The sequence below is a fragment of the Sprattus sprattus genome (assembly GCF_963457725.1).
Source record: "Sprattus sprattus genome assembly, chromosome: 13".
Lineage (NCBI taxonomy): Eukaryota > Metazoa > Chordata > Actinopteri > Clupeiformes > Clupeidae > Sprattus > Sprattus sprattus.
Window position 1 is genome coordinate 22,947,266 of NC_137911.1, and position 17,832 is coordinate 22,965,097.

The window sequence follows — 17,832 nt, forward strand, 5'->3', positions numbered from 1 at the left end:
TGGTGTGTGGTGGTGTGTGTGTGGTGGTGGTGTGTGTGGTGGTGTGTGTGGTGGTGGTGTGTGTGGTGGTGTGTGTGGTGGTGTGTGTGGTGGCACTGGTCATGTTTGAGGGAGATCCGGCGCGATGCAGAACATGTGACACTTCTGTGAACTGTCAGTGTTTTGTCCTGTCTGCCAGTTTGTGGTCGAGATGAGGTTGCCGGGGTGACGGATACACACACACGAACAAACACACGCAATGCACACAAAAAGCATGGGCGCATGCGCACACACACACACACACACACACACACACACACATTCCACTGCTATCTGAAATTCCCCCCAGACCACAAATATGTAAGAGTTCCCAGATTCCACAGTATTGGCAGCACTGTCTGAGAAGATTTTTCTCACCACACACTACACACACACACACACACACACACACACACACACACACACACACACACACACACACACACACACACACACACACTCACTTATTAAAGCTCACATTGACCAAAAAAGACTTAAAAGCATGGTGAGAGGTGCAATGGTGAGGCAGTGCTCTTTGTAGTCCTTGTGTTAACACAAGAGGCCCATTAGGAATGTTTTGCATGTTTGTGTGATGTATGTTTATTTTTGGGGTGTGTGTGTGTGTGCGTGTGTGTGTCTGTGTGTGTGTCTGTGTGTGTGTGTGTGTGTGTGTGTGTGTGTGTGTGTGTGTGTGTGTGTGTGTGTCTCTCTGGGGATGTCCTCATCTCTGTGCCTCTGGCCTCTGAGGGCAGTGTGAGCGGCGGGCGTGCTGTGTGGTCTGGAGGCCGACGGAATGACAAACTCGCCCTGAGATTCCCACGGGCCTCCAGCAGCCACAGAAACCCAGTCTGTGACGACAGCTACAGGACATTACAGACATTTTAATCTGTCACTGTGCAACCACACTCTGTTTGCGTCCTTGGTTCTGACTCTGTGTGTGTGTGTGTGTGTGTGTGTGTGTGTGTGGCCCTTCAGCTAATGAAGCAGGAGAGACACCATTGGACATCGCCCGGCGGCTAAAGCACATTCAGTGTGAGGAGTTGGTGAGTGCCGTGTGCCATCTCTGTAATCTCTCTCCTTTATTTCTGTCTCTTTCTCTCACTCACACACACACACACACACACACACACACACACACACACACACACACACACACACACACACTCTCACTCTCACTCTCACTCTCACTCTCACTCTCACTCTCTCTCGAAGCTCAACTAGCTTAAACTGACTCACTTCACTGACTCCCTTTTCTTCTTCAAACTTAAGACACTTATTTGTTTATGCAGTCGCTCTCTTTCTCCAGTGTCAGAACTTTTTGAATGTTTGAAGTTAAGAACTGCTAGGCTGGTATTTTTGAAAAGCACCAGCAGGTGCCCTCTCCACAAAATTTGCCCCAGACATTTATCATTTTTACTGTGTATTACTCAACACACTCACGTCTAACATTTTCATTCGCACACATTTCCGTGGTTTACTAACCAACGTGTGTAAATATACTCACAGACCACTGTAGACCTGATAGGCTGTAGCGTTGTAGCACAGAGATATGGGGCGGTGGTAGAATCTGGACTGGATCCACGAGTAGGCGGTGACTAGCTGGAAACACATCAGCAGAACTGCTGACAGGTGCTGGATGTGTGGGAGGGATTTTGATTGGCTCACAGGACCCGAGTGCTGAAAAAGGCTGCGCTTCGTCCGGTGATGGCAATAAGACGCCAATAATTTACTGTTGTGTTGAGGTCTTAAAGGTCTTGTAAACCCTGTCAGTGCTGCATGGTGTTGCCCTGTGTCTCCATGTGGTGTTCTCCTGTGTGCAGCTGAACCAGGCGCTGGCGGGGAAGTTCAACGCTCACGTGCACGTGGAGTACGAGTGGCGTCTCCAGCACGAGGACCTGGACGAGAGTGATGAGGACCTGGATGAAAAGGTGAGGAGAGAAAAAACGCTAGGAAGACTGTGAGAAAACAATATAAGGCATGCAGGGATTCACATGGGCCACTTATCGCCTCTTGACCTTTGACCCTACTCTCCTTCCCTCCCTCCCTCCCTCCCACAGCCCAGCCCCCACCGGCGAGACGAGCGTCCGGTCAGCTGCTACACGCCGGGCTCCTCTCTCCAGCCCAGCCCAGCCTCGCTAGCACGGGACGCCGCCAGCCTGGTGAAGGACAAGGCCCGGGGCTTTGTGCCCAACCTGGTCAACAACGAGACCTACGGCACCATCCTCAACAACAACCCCACACCAGCAGGCCCGGGGGGCATCACCGCAGCACCCCCGCTGCCCCCGCGGAACATAGGTACGCCCCGGGGGAGGGGGGGGGGGGGGTTCTGTAGCTCAGCTGATACCGTAAAGCACGGTGCCGAGGGCATGAGTTAGATTCCCCTTGGAGCCCATGTACTGATGAATGGAATATTGTTACAGTGCTGTGATGAATAAATGACTGAAAAGGGAAATTAAGACAAAAGAAAGAAAGATATAGGATGGAAGAGATGTAGGTGAACTTGGAGTGGGGGTTTGCTGACCTTGTCCTTTGGAAACTGTAACATTTGTGACGTTTGTGCAGCCCACAAGAATCCTTCCCGGTAATGGAGTTTCTAATCTGTCCCTGTCTAATTAGCGCCCCGCTCCCTGAGTGCCTCCCCGCCTCTGCACCGACTCCTCTGCCCTACTTGTGCCCTTTGAGGTCGGCCTCGGAGCAGCAGCCAGTGGGGGCTGGGTACCTGCTGGAGTCACATGAGCAGCTCTAGACCGCTTTCCATTGCAGGATCTCACGGGCCGTTTTAGGGTTTTTTGGGGGAGAAATAAGTACCTACTCTGGGGTACTTCTGAATGGTCCTGGAACTCTCTAGGGCACAGTATTCCGAATGACAGGACACTTAACCAGAGACCAATACATTCTAACCTAAGTCAAATTAAGAGGCAAAAATACACATGAATATGAGATTCAGATATCAGATTATTGTCGATCATTATTAATTCTAACCTTGAATCCTGTTTTGCAACTCATTCAGTGAAAATGCACCTGCAATGGCTGGTGTGAAATTGCTGACCTAGCACCCCTCAGCTAGCTAAGGAGAAGTAACCCTGGGTCTGAGCCATGGTGTGGGCTCAAGCGCAGGGCTGTTTAACACATTTTATCATAGCCAAGATCGCTTTGTCAGCAACTGAGCTGGAGACGTCTCGCACTCAGTTTCTTTGATAACTGTGCTGGTTGAGGGCTCAGTTTGATGATATTTATGGATGTCCACAGGCTTGGGCAGTAACAGTGGTGTAGTCCAGGGTGTATGCAGGTATACAGAGTATAGTCAGAATTGAGTATACCCACTTCTTAAAACAGTGTGTTTATCCTGTGCTGTATGGGCTGCTTAAAAAAATTAAGGATATACCCTCTTCTCCAGGGACCACTACACCACTGGGGAGTACCTAGTTACATGTAACATGGAGTTAAGAAAAAGAATGACATAATAAATGTAATTGTACTCCGTTACAGTTACTGAGAAAAAATATGTAATTAAATTACAGTTACTAATCTAAATGATGGTGATTTACAAAGGGGTTACAGTAACCTTCCCAACCCTAGTTGTCCTTTACCTGCAACCACACACATAGAGGGTTGAAATTTTGCAGTAGCTTAAAAAGAGCTTTGACTGTACACAGAATTGTTCCGACTGAAAGATACACAGTTCAATCTTACGCTCCCTTGGTACTGTCCAAGGCCGTCCTGAAATAATCACAGCTCGGCTGAACAACCTGTCTCGCTCTGGTGTAGTATTTTATGACAGCGCTCCATCTTTGTCAGGGATTTGGCCCGAGATGACGTACTTTTCGACTTAAAACACATTGGATTAAACCTGAGGCCGGATGAGTCCCCTTTGGAGGAGATTCTCCGGCTAACAGCGTCAAGGGCTGGGGGGAATTTGTTTAAGAATAAGCGGGCCGCTCCCGAGTTCCCATTAAACGGCGTTCTCTCAGGGGCTAATGGAATTAGGGCTGGAATGGGCTGGAGCGTCGCGCTCGCCTGGAGAGGCTCCAAGATTCCAGAGAGAACAGAGCAGACCCACATGGCCTTCTGTAGGGGGCCCTGGCTGCATAGCTTAGCTTTGGTTAGCTCAGGTTTCTATTGATCCAGTAAAGAGCTGAGGGGTTCATCAGTATTCAAGAACCCCCCCCCCCCCCACTCATACACACTCATCTCACACTAGATTTCTATCTTTGCCTCCTCCACTCTCTCTCTCTCTCTCTCTCTCTCTCTCTCTCTCTCTTCCTTCCTTTCTCTCTCTCTCGGGCCTCATTGTTGTCTTGTCTTAAGCACAGAGTGTTCTTCTCACTGTCTAGACTGAGATGTATTACCTCCATCAGGTTGTTGTATTAATCCTTCATGGTCTGTCTCTCTCTCTCTCTTCCATCCTCTCTCTCTCTCCTTCCTCTCTCTCTCTCTCTCTCTCTCTCTCTCTCTCTCTCTCTCTCTCTCTGTCTCTGTCTCTCTCTATCCCTCTCCCTCTTCCACTCTCTCTCTCGCTCCCCCCTCCCTCTCCCTCTCTCTCTCTCTCTCTCTCTCTCTCTCTCCCTCTCCCTCTCTCTCTCTCTCTCTCTCTCTCTCTCTCTCTCTCTCTCTTTCCCCCACCAGGGCAGCTGGCTGTTATGGGCGGGCTGGTGCAGACGGTCACGTCGGGATGGAAGCCGGGCTCCAAAGACCTGTCAGGCAGGCAGAGGTCGTCCTCCGACCCCCCAAACATGCACCCTCCAGTGCCTCCCATGCGCGTCACCTCCACCACCAGTGAGTGCCCACACTCTCTCTCTCTCTCTCGCTCTCTTTCTTTCTCGCGCGCGCTCTCTTTCTCTCTCTTTCTCTCTCTTTCTCTCTCTCTCTCGCTCTCTTTCTCGCTCTCTGTCTCTCTCCCTCTCCCTTTGTTTCTGCCCTTCAGTTCTTTATCTCTTCCTTCTCTCTCTTTTCCTTTCACCCTCTTCATTCCTCTGTTCCTTTATCTGTTTCTCTCTTCTCTTCTCTTCTCCTCTCTTCTCTATCCTTCTCTCTGCTGGTGAGTCAATGACTGTCTATCCCAGTTGCAAGACCAGCATGTAGATTGAGGAGAGGAGCTGACTGAGTGGACGCTGCATTTATCTGATCTGTTCATTAAAGGTCGTGTCTGTAGGATGGATGCATGGCGAGGGCGACTAGTTGACCTTTTAAAGGGCAGATGAAGAGTAGCCTTCTGTGATGAGTGTATGCATCCTTTTCTTAAACGGCAGATGAAGAGTAGCCTTCTGTGATGAGTGTATGCATCCTGTTCTTAAAGGGCAGATGAAGAGTAGCCTTCTGTGATGAGTGTATGCATCCTTCATTCTCTTGCAGTCCTGGGACCCAACGTCCCTCCCCCTGTGGGCAAGACGGTCAGTGTGATGGAGGCCATGAACATGCAGCCAAAGACAGGGCAGGGCCCCAACCGAGGCCCCCCATCATCCAGGTAAACAAACACACACACACTTGCACACACACACGCATACACACACAGTGTGTAACACTTGCTATTCATACACAAACATGCTTAGATAGATGCCCATGACCATGTACATATCCACACAAATACACACCCCACAGAGATTCAAAAACATTCACTCTGCATATGCACAGGTACATGTATAACAACACAGGGACACGTATAAAAACATGGCAACACGTATAAGAACATGTGACCGCGTAGGAGAACATGGGGACATCAGTCTCACCCAGGCAAACATGACACATTCACCTCGAGTCCTTATGTAACGGAAATCTCTGTGCTGCTGGCGGGTGTGTTCCTGGCTCTGGTGTAAAATGTGAGCTGTTTTCCCCACTCCTCCATTACTGGGAGAGGGAAGAAGGAGGCTTTCTTTGTTGAAGTCCAGCCATCCTCAGCACGCTATTGCTCACTAAGGTGACCCCCTCTGTAATGGAGTGCGCTGGAGGGGAAAAAAGGGGGGGGGGCGGGGGGACTGCTGTTGTGCCAGGCTATTAATTCCCCTTTCAAGTACACACGCACGTACATACGCACACTCACACACACATACGCACACTCACAAACACACTCACTCACACACACACACACACACACACACACACACACATTTATATTTATATGCATGCATAGGCACATACAAACCTGCACACATGGTCATGCATGCACGAACAAGCACACAGAGACACACACACATGCGCGCACACACACACACACACACACACATACATATGCATAAGCTCATACAAACTTGCACACTTGGTCATGCATGCACTCACAAGCACACAGAGACACACACATGCACATGCACAGCCACACACACACACACCATGCCAGACCAGAGGCCTAGCCAAGCACAAAGAGTTTGCAGATAGTATTCCGCAGCATAAGCCCCCGACCTCAGTTCCCTCGGGTCCAGAACCATTCAGCAGGGGAGCGCTGAGTGAGGGGAGCCGCTTTGTGGACCTCTGTGGTCAGATGAATGCATCCCCCCCCCCCCCCCCCAGCGCCACGGCCCAGATAAAGTTCTTCATTCATTTGCCTTTCAGCATGGAAAAATTCAACAGAGGACCCCCGCTTCACTCCAGCTCCATTGAGAGACCAGGTAGATGTCAGAGAAACATGTTCAACTGTAAGTCAACCACCACCACCCCCATCACCAGCACCACCTACCAGCATAACAAAACACCCACATCCGCTGTTATTCTTTAAAAGGGCTTTCCCCTCTAGACCGCATCAACCCACCTCTGTTGGGAGCTACGGGCCCCATGGAAATGGCTGTGTTTTCACTCGGATGTCATTTCCTGTGTTTTTCCCATGCAGCTAAGGAAGTTCCCGGCCCCCATAACACCATCAGCCAATCACTGCCCCCAGCCCAAGTGCCGCGGAAGCCGGGGTACTCGGTAAGTGGCGGTGCATTTTTGTTGCAGCGTGATTCCTCCACCATCTGCACTCTGCGGGGCAGTAATATTTGAAACGGTATGGAGGACTGGATGAGGAAAGATGTTTCGCATCCAGTTCATTGAACTGCATTATTAGGCTGGAGGAAATGAGCTAATTCAGACTGTGTTAACAGTATGCCATGCACCTGTTCACAACACACAGCAGTGTGTGTGTGTGTGTCTGTGTGTGTCTGTGTGTGTGTGTGTGTGTTTGTGTGTGTGTGTGTGTGTGTGTGTGTGTGTGCGTGTGCGTCTCTTCCCATATTTCCCCACAATTTAAGTGCACTGCAACAGAAATAAAAGCTTTGTTCTCAAAGCCAAATTTGTTCTCTTGGAAACAAGCATATTGTAGCTGATAGGCTGCTAGTGAAAGTGAACTGTGTTTTGTGATTTGACTTGCTAGATGAAAGAAAGATGAAATAACAGACTGAAGGCTCTGCTATCGGCAGCTTCTCAGACAGGGTCTGAAGCCGCTTTTGTATTGTTGCGTAGTTCCAGCTCCAAAACAACCAGAGGTCATTCTTTTCCTATGTGGCATCGCAGGCCGAATACCAATTGGTTCGAACAAGTGTGGTTCAAAGAGATTTTAGTCCGACAGAGGTCCGCATGCGTAATCTGTCAACATCTGGACAGATCCAATCTTAAAATCAGAGCTGAAACCACGCAATAAATAAAGGCAGCTTGAAGGCCATACATTGAATTTCCCTGTAACCTGTATGCAATCCTCCTCTCCTCGCCACTCCCTTCATCCTCACTCTGTCTGTCTGCCTCTCTCTCTCTCACACATAGAAACAGAGACCGAAGCGGGTGAAGGCTCTCTACAACTGTGCGGCGGACAACCCAGACGAGCTGACCTTCACCGAGGGCGAGGTGATCGTGGTGGACGGGGAGGAGGACACGGAGTGGTGGGTGAGTAGAGGCCAGTGGATCGGGAGCCACACTGACAGAGTCCAAAGGCGGCCCCCACGCAGGCCATCACCCAGCCATCCATCAGTGTCTGTGCCCGAACTGCCATCTCCCATAAGTGCACTACCGTGCAGTGCACTAGCCCACTACTGTGGCTGATGAGAGTGTGTTGTGAGGGAGGTGAGGATGACGGGGTGTGATGATGGCTGGTCGGAGAGGCGTCCGATGTGGAGCGGGCTGCGTGGGAGTGAAGGGACAGTGAGGGTGCCAGGAGGCGTGGTGACATGTGCTCCCAGCGATGAACTCATTCTGGGCCACTGTCCCACTCGCCTTCCTTCCTTCCTCTCCTCTCCGCTCTGCTCCTCTGTGGGCATTTGTTTCATTCTTTTTGTGTGAATTGTGGACCAGCTGTGGTCTCCTTTCTCTTTCTCTCTCTATCTCTCTCTCTCTCGCTCTCTCTCTCTCTTTTCTTCCACGCATTAGCTCCATTTTCTGCTCTCATCTTTGGTGGCATTTTCACATGACTTCACTCAAGTTGACAAAAACCTGTTTCCTGCCTCAGCTCACAACTATGGCTGCTGTCACTTTGGGCTGTAAACCTTCAGATGCATTTGGTTCATTCTGCCAAGGTTTTTTTGTATTATTTTTTACATAAGAATTATTGGCAGAAAAAAAAAAAAAACATAAGCTTGACCAGAAATAGGAGAAGCCCAGCCTTATTCTTGCCAGTCTATCACAGAACATTCTAGAATACGGAAATATTCATGTTGGCTTATGCAGGAGACACAAGTAGACAAGGAGTGATGGGGCAATGTAGTGATGTAATTTCCTGTCTTTCATTTTCCAGCTGGGCCACATAGAAGGTGAGCCGATGAGAAAGGGCGCGTTTCCTGTCACCTTCGTGCTCTTCATATCGGACTGACAAGCGGAGGTCACGGACACTGAGCGAGGCTGAAGAGGTCGCCCTTTCCGACCGAGCAGCGACTGTCGAGGTCTCCCTCTGTTCCATTTTCATCGTCTTCACATTCATGAAGCCAGTGCGCACTGAGCATCTGCATTTGACAGGGTGACTTCACGGCAGCTTGTGACATGACTGCACGCGCCTCCCTTAATAGGAATATCTCGCCTTTTTTATCATCATCATCATCATCTTCATCTTCATCGACGTTGTTGTCATCATCTCTCCTGTACAAGCTCTCGGTGGTCATGGGAACATGTTGTGTTGCATTCTTTTTTTGGTCCTTGTTTTTCTCCTTTTGTTCCAGCCGTGGCGAAAAACAGGAAAAAAACAAAAAAAATGTAGTCTGTGATTTTTTTTTTTAGCAATAAATGCACTTTTGACCTATTTATCCTAACTGAAATATAAGAGGAAGAATGTTAATGTTATGAAGAGGTGTTCAGATACACATCTGTACAGAACGTTTTCCTAAGTGGACACTAGGAAACAAATGTAAAATATTTTTTATCTGTTGGAAGCTCTCTTACTAAATATCTATATAAATAACTGTGTGAAATGTTACAGTAGACCTGTTTGCTAACATTCCATGTTGGGCATGTTTTTTTTTTTTTTTTTTTTTAAAGGTTAATCACTGATGTTATTGAACTGCTCATGAAGTTGTTGGGTGTGTAGGACTCTACTGCAGAAAGCGGAGTAATGTTAAAACTTGTCTTTTCCTATATGGTGCTAACCCAGGAATGTACCAGGAGGCCTCTCTAGGGGGCACTCCGCTGTCCCCATTTCCAGGCGAGCCTCCGCAAGGTGGAGTGTATAAATAGGGCCCTCGCTGATCACATCTAGGAGGGCACAGGCTGCTGCACTCTGTGTGTGTAGGAGGAGGGAGTGTGGAAAAAACGTGTGTACGTTGTGCATGTGCGCGTGTGTGTAAGTGGGCATGTGAGAGAGAGAGTGTTTTTCTGAGAGAGCTTGAGGTAAAGGAAAGAGATGTTGAAACAGGTGTGTATGTGTGAGACAGCGATAGAGAGAAGGAGCAAGCGAGAGAGAGGGCGAGAGAAAGAGAGAGAGGCATATACAGAGAGCTGAAAGGGGAGGCGAGGAGGTAGATCATAAATGTGTTGTTGGCGGGGTGGGTGACAAAATTGGGCTGGATTGATCAGTCTTATTGGGTCGGTGTTGACGCTCCAGTGACATCAGGGGTGGTCCGTGAGCACCTGAATCCATCATCTCCTTATGAGTATGAATGTGAAACACGGCCGCCCAGTCTGGAAAGCTCTCTGCCATGCATTAGCAAGAGGAGGATTGTGTCTGCTGTTATTTGCTCTTCTCATTGCTTCTGCCCTGTTCTTATGGGACAGCCCCTCAGTGGCACGTTGTGGTTATCTATTAACTGAGCTTCAAGACCTGTAACGTTACCCCAGCCAACCTCTCTTCTTGTTGGACCACACCTCTGTGAAGAATCAGCTTGTGCCTCTAACCCATTGTCATTTGGTCAGCCTGTTTTATTTTTTTAATCTGTAACGTATAATGAAAAGGCTTTCTGCTATCTCGTATAATGAGCATAGTCTACAGGTTTTTTTCCCCCTCTCCTCCACATTCAGTTCTATTCTTTCATGCCATCACACCCACCTTCTACTGCCAGAGTAGATGTCTTGTAATCATGGAATATCATTAACAGAGCATTTTATATGAAGAACTTGATTTGGTTGCAGAGCAACTCTTATAGAATGTGTTATAAATACAAAATATATATACACACATATATATATATACACATATGTATGTATGTATGTTTGTGTGTACGGTTTAATTAACTGACATTGTAGCATAGATGGAATTTTGACGAACTACAATGAACTGTCGTTTGTGGGGTGAAGGGGACAGACGTGTGGTGTGACGACACACCTCACGGAAAAAAATGGACTGGAATTGTAAATAGAAATGTGTACTTTTTGTGAATATTTAAATGTGAACAGAACTACGTTATGACCTCTGGTCTAGAGTGGTGACCAGGATGTCACGCAATCCTTTGTGTGTAGGCCTCCAGTGTACACTTTAACAAAGTCAAACAAGCTACAGTATACCATTCACTTCCATATAGTGTGGATCACTGCATTGATTCTTAATACATTGTACAAATAAATGGGAAACTGGAACTGAAAACAAGTGACAGAGTGTTCTGCAAGTCGTCTTCTTTCCTTCCTGTGCATAGGGGCCTTTTGTTAGACCCTGATTCAGACGACCATCCTTACATGTCTGTGTATTTGAGATAAACATGTATTAAATCAAAGGAAACCAAAGTTGAGGAAGTAAATTGAGCTGTACTGCCATCTAGTGGAGATCATCTCAATGTTCAAAAGACTGGCCATGATATACTGTATACATCACACATCTCACTGCAGACTTGATGGTGAGACAACAAGGTCACACAGATGGCTCCCTGCAACCTGTTGGGTTGGTCATAAATCACTAGAGCATGAACCTGAAAGCCCTCAATCCCTCACAGCAGCCAGAGAGCCTGGAGATCTGCCGCCAGTGGAGCTCAAGAGCGATAACTCAAGAGGGGACACTCTCTGACATAGAGCCAGCAAATAAATACACTTGCTGAGACCAGCCAACAAATAAATACACCTACTGAGACCAGCCAGCAAATAAATACACTTCCTGAGACCAGCCAGCAAATAAATACACTTACTGAGACCAGCCATCAAATAAATACACTTACTGAGACCAGCCAGCAAATAAATACACTTACTGAGACCAGCCATCAAATAAATACACTTACTGAGACCAGCCAACAAATAAATACACTTACTGAGACCAGCCAGCAAATAAATACACTTACTGAGACCAGCCAACAAATAAATACACCTACTGAGACCAGCCAGCAAATAAATACACCTACTGAGACCAGCCATCAAATAAATACACTTACTGAGACCAGCCATCAAATAAATACACTTACTGAGACCAGCCAACAAATAAATACACCTACTGAGACCAGCCATCAAATAAATACACTTACTGAGACCAGCCATCAGGATTCCATTCCTTTTATTGTACCGTATCACTGATCCAATCCCAAGTGGATCACAAAACTGGGAAACATGGGGTTAGAACCCAGGGAGGTGGAGGCGGTGGGTTGATATCCCACCACGATAAGGAAAGGGGGGGAGAGAAGGATTTACAGCATTTGTGGTGGAAGGGTCCTTGTGCTTCGCTTGGTCTAGTGACCTTGCAATGTACCACGTGTGATGCCAATTCTGCCAGGTACACTGGTATCACAGCCATAGCTCTTTCTGCCCTGGCAGGATTCGCATGCTTGAGGTGCTGGCTTATTAAATTAAATAGATTAAATTAGGTTACAAACATGAAAAAAATGGGAGCACATGCACTGACACTGGTGGTCAGACAGTGTTGGGTCACAGCATGCAGGGTAATATGAAATGGGGTACTTTGTTAACATGGTAGACATTTGGGCCAGGGCTTGCTCGTGCCAGGTGGCTTTCCACAGAGGTTAAAAGTTCAAGGGTTCAAAGGTTGTGCCTTGCACACAAATCCCTGCGACAGCCCTCAGGACTTCTCGGAGGTCAGCACACAGTCGAAGGATGCAGACAGCACCTTGCAAATAGCCTGTGCATGCTCCTGGGGAATGAAGAGGGAATAGGAGTTAGGAAGATGTGGGATACCCTTCCAGCAGGTCAACATGTTCTGATTTACATACTTTAAAAACGTTTACAAAACAGTATTAGGGCAACAGAAAGCATGGGGGAAATAAACATTGAAGTTCGGAACTGGAAAGCAAATTTGACTCCCTAGTTTAGAGCCCTTCCAAGCTTAAAAAAGTTCACAAAACATAACACACGTAACACAATGAGCTTTGCTTGCAGTTCTCCCGTTGAGCTGAAGGTTTTTTTCCCCCACAGATACCACACATCTGACACCACCCCACAATCTACTGGCTTGCTGTTGCTTCGGTGCCCACTTACCGCGCTGCTGCACTGGTACACCCAGATGCTGCACTCCTGTTGCTTGGCATCGGTGGTCTTCAGCGCCAGCAGGTTCTTTCCCGCTCCCAGGCCGTCATCATAGCACAGCATCCGCACTATCAGGTAGAGGGGGTGCCGGTGCAGCACGTCCTACACAGAGGATGGGCCCCAAACACGTCTGTCAATTTCAATTCTGGGTCCCTCTGAGTTCTATGTACTCACAAATGACCTTACTAACCAACAAATTTAACACCAAACATGAATCCCCTGTACAATAATAAGTGTGACCAGACAAGGAAGAGAAGACATTGGTGCTTAGATTAGTTGCTAGAGTGGAACATTCTGTGCCAAGACAGATGTATTTCTACCTTGCGGGATGCAAGGTTCCCCACTTACACTTGTATGGTGATTGAATGCATGATGGAATATTTTGCACCATCTGACAGGATACATAATTGCCATCTGGCCTCAGCACAGCACAGCACTCAGCCAGGGATGGAGCATATTGCTCATTTGCACATGACGTGTGTGTGTGTGTATCTGAAAGTGATGAGCCAGAGAAATTCTAATAGAGTAGAACTGTTAGGGAGATGAATTCAAGCCAATGCATACTGACCTGGGGTAGAACAGACTTGTAGAGTTAGTGACATGTATATGCATTGAGAGGAGGATGAAGACTTACACACTGATCCAATGAAGCTACTTTGACTCCGTACTTGGACACACCTAAGGCCATCTCTTCATCTCCGGGCACAAATGGCAGCTTTCCATCTTGCTATTATCAGCAAAATACAAAGCCCCATTTGAACTGACATGGACTATCAATGAGATATAGTACTACACCATCAACAACCTTAATCTTAAGTAATCTCACATTATGTGGAAAGACATTTACACAAAGGTATATAGCTTCAAAATCAAGAAACTTGTTCTTAGATAGAAATCTTCACTTCAATTACTACAATAATATGGTTGTTTTATACATAATTCTGTTATTCACCTGAGCAGCATCAATGTAATTGATTAGGTCCAGAGGTTCATGTAGGGTTTTGCTCATGTCAAAGTGCAGCTTCTCAATTGCTCCCACATACTTGACTCTGAACTCAGCACAGGTCTCTGTGGAACTGTTGCCTGCTGTGTAAAGGCAAAAATAAGTTTCAAACTGTCGCCTCAAATGTGTCAGGTCATTACTATAATATCACATAACTGCTACAAACCTGAGCTTTTGGTAGAGTCAGTGTCAAGGCTAGCAACAGTGCTTGACCTGGAAAGGCCTCCCAAGCTGGAGTCTACTGACTGGTGGAAAAAGACAGAAAAAGAGTGACATTGACAGCTTTTCTCAGTGGAAGACTGGTCTGTTATTCACTCCAAGTTGTTAACGAGTTACTTAAATGGGTATGTCTTACCTTACTCTTAGTGCTTATCTCACTACTTTGAGAGCTGCTGCTGCTGTGACGCTTTTTGACCTTTCGGAACATATTTCACCATGACGACCGTGTCCACAGCTGTCCAGCCATCCAGCAGATGACTCCTGAATGAAGACGGTAGTGACTGACATCACAGACCAAAAATTTAAGCACATTCGTGTCTACAATTATACTGTCTAGCTGAAGTGTCAATTTTTTTCGGATGGTGTTTATATGTCTCACACGCTGAGGGAATTACGCTCACCACATAACACATGAACATGAAGCATGCACAGTGCTCTTTGGAAACCTCGCGACGAAACAGTGTGGTCAATTTCACTGAAAACATTGCTGCTAGACATATCCGTTAAGCCAACTAAACGAGGCGAGAAGTTTGCACAGAGTCCAACAATTCCAATGGTGAAATACCTCTGCAGTAAGTATGGTTCCACGCGACCTTCTGATGAACACAGAATGAAATGGAACCATTCCCCTTCCAACAAAAAAAGCTTTTTACATTAGCCTATAATCATGCAAAGTTTTATTGGACTATGTCATATGAAGTACAAATATGTTCGCATGTTTGTTGGAGTGCTTTCTATAAAATGTTTCTGAACTTTCAATAACTTTCTATAAGACCTGGCTAGTACTCTACTTTCGCACACGCGTACAAGGATTAGACTTCGCGCCTATTACACGTTGTGTAAACTTGTAAACTCCAGCTCAATGAAGGCCCATTGTCCAGGACCAGTAAATTATTCCCCAGTGCAAGTAACGGAAACCCGTTGCTAGGATAAACACTACAGCCCTCCCAACCCACACCCACACCCGTAGCCCACATTTCAACTACAACTTATTTCGTATTTCTTCCACTTAAATGTTCACCGTTTTCCTTCAAAAACACTTTAGTTGAGCAGTGAAAGCAGTGATGCAGGGCATACCTCTGTTCTGAACTTGATCTGTGCCACTTAAATGCTATACTGGGTGTGTAATTTCATCAAAGCAGCCGTCCTCACTTCTTTCTGTTTTGGCGAAAGTCGCGTTGACACTTCACTTCCTTTGGAGCTCCACCCAACCCAGCTTAAAGGGGAAGCACAACTTAACGCAAGATGTTACAAAAACTATGGGATTTTTGGTTAAACATCTATGTCAAAATTGACCATAAAATCTTTTTAGAGTAACAGTCACACGTGTTTTTAATGCGGCAGCAAATCCCTATTATGTAAAATATCAACTCGTGAATATATTTCAAATGGCTAAAAACTAGCATACTCCGGCCATGGGTAAAGAAACAGTATTGCTGTACAGGTAAGAACGCGTGAATTCACGTAACACTATGTTTCAAACGCGAAGATGTTACATTGTAGTTGCTTTATTCCAATAGTTTCACCGCCGTCCAACAGAGGGCACAATTCAATCTTGTGGGTTACTCTCGGACAAGAAAATTCGATGGTGCAAAATCCGACAGAAGCAAATACTTTACGCAAAAGATCCCCTGTACAGTCTCTGTTTACACTCCCCTGTCTAAAATATCTGACAGAAGTGTCTGCAGTGTCTTGACAGAAGATCCATGATGTCCAAAATAAAGCACATAGTTTGGCCTCAGGTCATTCTTTTTGGAGACTCTATTACACAAGTAAGTGACTTGAGAACACAAGGGGGTACCATTGACAAAACTTGCTCATAATCAAGTGTTTTCCTATTCACAGTTTTCATTCCAAACAAACGGATGGGGCTCTGAAATCGCAGATAAACTTGCCAGGTGAATAATAGTCCCTTTACAACAGCTTAACTAAAGTTTAATAGGCTATGGTTTGGGTTACGGCTAACGTCACATTTTTGTGTTTTGATTGCAATGCTTGTTAGGAAATGTGACGTGGTGAACAGAGGTTTGTCAGGTTACAACACAAGATGGGCCAAGATCGTGCTTCCTCGCGTCATACCCTCGGCAGTGTCACACATCGCAGCTGTTACTGTCTTTTTTGGAGCCAACGACTGCGCTTTAGAAGGCAAACACAATATCACAGTGGTCATACAAATACATTGTGGAATAATCTGTCCCAGTCGTACCTACCTAACCCAGATCTTCTCTGTGTCCGTCCATTTTTGCTATCAGATAAGAACCCACAGCAGCATATCCCCTTACAGGAATACGCTGAGAATCTGAAGGAGATTGCCCAGTATTTGGCTTCTGTAGGCGTGCCTGGAGACAAAGTAATTTTCATCACCCCACCTCCTCTCAATGAAGCTGACTGGGAGAAACAGTGTGTCCTGAAAGGTCCACACACCTCATGATAATGTCACGTTATTACTGCTCTTTAAAGTCTGTTCCTTCCATCCGTGGCTTACTTTATTTCTCTCTGACTGTAGGCTCCGCTCTGAATCGCACTAACGCTGTTGCTGGACAGTATGCACAGGCCTGTGTGAGATCCGCCAGTCAGTGTGGAGCTGATGTACTTGACCTTTGGACCCTAATGCAGAAAGATGGCCAGGTGAGAGCATATAAGGACACAGCACCCTTTAACACACACATCCTGTAAATGTGTACGTCTCCTTCCATGCTCTGCGGTACTGCGTCTATATATTGTCAGTGTTTCTCAGTCGGTGTGGCAGTGTAGATGAGTGACCCCTTTGGTGATGTTTTTTTTTTTTAAGCACAATCTGCTTTTCATTTTTTCAACTCTAATTATACACTCAGCTCTGACCAAGATGTATGTAGCCAAGAGCTTGTGTGCTAAGAATCCTGGCTGATTCATGCCTGCCTGACAGGAGCCTCAGAATGAGGAGTAAGCTTTAACCTTCAGAGAACTTGCAAGGGTTTGTTCTCTCCGTTAGCCTCAGACATGAAGCTCACAGTGGAGCTACAAGGGTAGGATGATTCTGGTCCTGATGCTGCATGACTTTGTTTCTATGTCACCAAAATAGGAAATGGGTTGAATAGCCTTATACAGAAAGGAAAGAATATTGGTCCAGATAAGGTGTGTGAACATGATGTGATTCTCAATGTGTGATCTGACGTACACAGGGGTTTCACTGCATATTCAATGAGAATTAAAACCACACACTTGCCATTTAATACTACATTAGCCACAGACTAATAGTGATCATTAGTAACATAAAGAAATTGCTTCCTCAGGACTTCTCTGTCTACCTCTGTGACGGCCTGCACCTCTCGGACAAGGGGAATCAGTTTGTAGCACAACACCTGTGGAGACTCCTGGAGAGTCGTGTTAGTCAACTGCCCTTCATCCTGCCTTACTGGGGGGACGTGGACCCCACAAGCCCAGAGAGCAGTCTGCTGTGCTAATGCCCGTAAGGGAGACCCTGCTACCACTGAGGGGCAGCATTAAGCACTAGCACCTGGTGTTTCCTGGCAATGCAGCTGAATTCGAATGACTGGCAAACTTTATGAACCAACCGCCTTGGCAGTGAATTATGTGTTATGTTATAGATGTTTTAAGTAAAGCAGATACAAAAAAAAGTGTACAGCACGGTCCTGCCGAGTAGGACAATGTGGTTAAATAAATGCAGATATTTTTGCAAATGTATTCTGGTTAATGACTCATTAGAAATGAGAAGCAGGTATAGCAGCATATGATATCTCTGAGGCCATTTATTCATT

General features: G+C 46.5%; 3 protein-coding genes across 4 annotated transcripts in view; 2 read left to right on the plus strand and 1 right to left on the minus strand.

Moving 5' to 3' along the window:
* The window catches only part of asap2a (ArfGAP with SH3 domain, ankyrin repeat and PH domain 2a), a gene marked incomplete at its 5' end in the record, with an annotated part of 54,096 nt that extends 44,691 nt beyond the window's left edge, over positions 1 to 9,405 (plus strand). Inside the window, 9 exons of the mRNA XM_080849987.1 lie at positions 994 to 1,061; positions 1,839 to 1,946; positions 2,076 to 2,313; positions 4,645 to 4,794; positions 5,371 to 5,482; positions 6,562 to 6,644; positions 6,836 to 6,915; positions 7,744 to 7,863; positions 8,708 to 9,405. Coding sequence (XP_080706113.1) covers positions 994 to 1,061; positions 1,839 to 1,946; positions 2,076 to 2,313; positions 4,645 to 4,794; positions 5,371 to 5,482; positions 6,562 to 6,644; positions 6,836 to 6,915; positions 7,744 to 7,863; positions 8,708 to 8,782 — 1,034 coding nt within the window. The 3' untranslated portion in view covers positions 8,783 to 9,405. The remainder of the gene's footprint in view (positions 1 to 993; positions 1,062 to 1,838; positions 1,947 to 2,075; positions 2,314 to 4,644; positions 4,795 to 5,370; positions 5,483 to 6,561; positions 6,645 to 6,835; positions 6,916 to 7,743; positions 7,864 to 8,707) is intronic.
* Positions 9,406 to 11,944: 2,539 nt separating this feature from the next.
* Positions 11,945 to 15,243, minus strand: itgb1bp1 (integrin beta 1 binding protein 1). Of its 2 annotated transcripts, none has more exons than XM_080850662.1 (7): positions 15,152 to 15,243; positions 14,211 to 14,335; positions 14,022 to 14,100; positions 13,805 to 13,938; positions 13,487 to 13,579; positions 12,805 to 12,954; positions 11,945 to 12,460 (listed from the first exon to the last, which is right to left on the minus strand). In XM_080850662.1, the coding sequence occupies exons 2-7, from the start codon at positions 14,280 to 14,282 to the stop codon at positions 12,389 to 12,391; spliced, it is 600 nt and encodes a 199-aa protein (XP_080706788.1). In that variant the 5' UTR covers positions 14,283 to 14,335; positions 15,152 to 15,243; the 3' UTR covers positions 11,945 to 12,388. The 2 variants fall into 2 exon arrangements, with proteins under 2 accessions (XP_080706788.1, XP_080706789.1); XM_080850663.1 differs by having other exon boundaries at positions 14,211 to 14,355; positions 15,152 to 15,232.
* A 441-nt stretch (positions 15,244 to 15,684) lies between these two features.
* iah1 (isoamyl acetate hydrolyzing esterase 1 (putative)) lies at positions 15,685 to 17,731 on the plus strand. Its single transcript, XM_080850601.1, has 6 exons — positions 15,685 to 15,846; positions 15,920 to 15,972; positions 16,077 to 16,219; positions 16,327 to 16,488; positions 16,581 to 16,702; positions 17,347 to 17,731. The coding sequence occupies exons 1-6, from the start codon at positions 15,781 to 15,783 to the stop codon at positions 17,515 to 17,517; spliced, it is 717 nt and encodes a 238-aa protein (XP_080706727.1). The 5' UTR covers positions 15,685 to 15,780; the 3' UTR covers positions 17,518 to 17,731.
* The last annotated feature ends 101 nt before the right edge of the window (positions 17,732 to 17,832 follow it).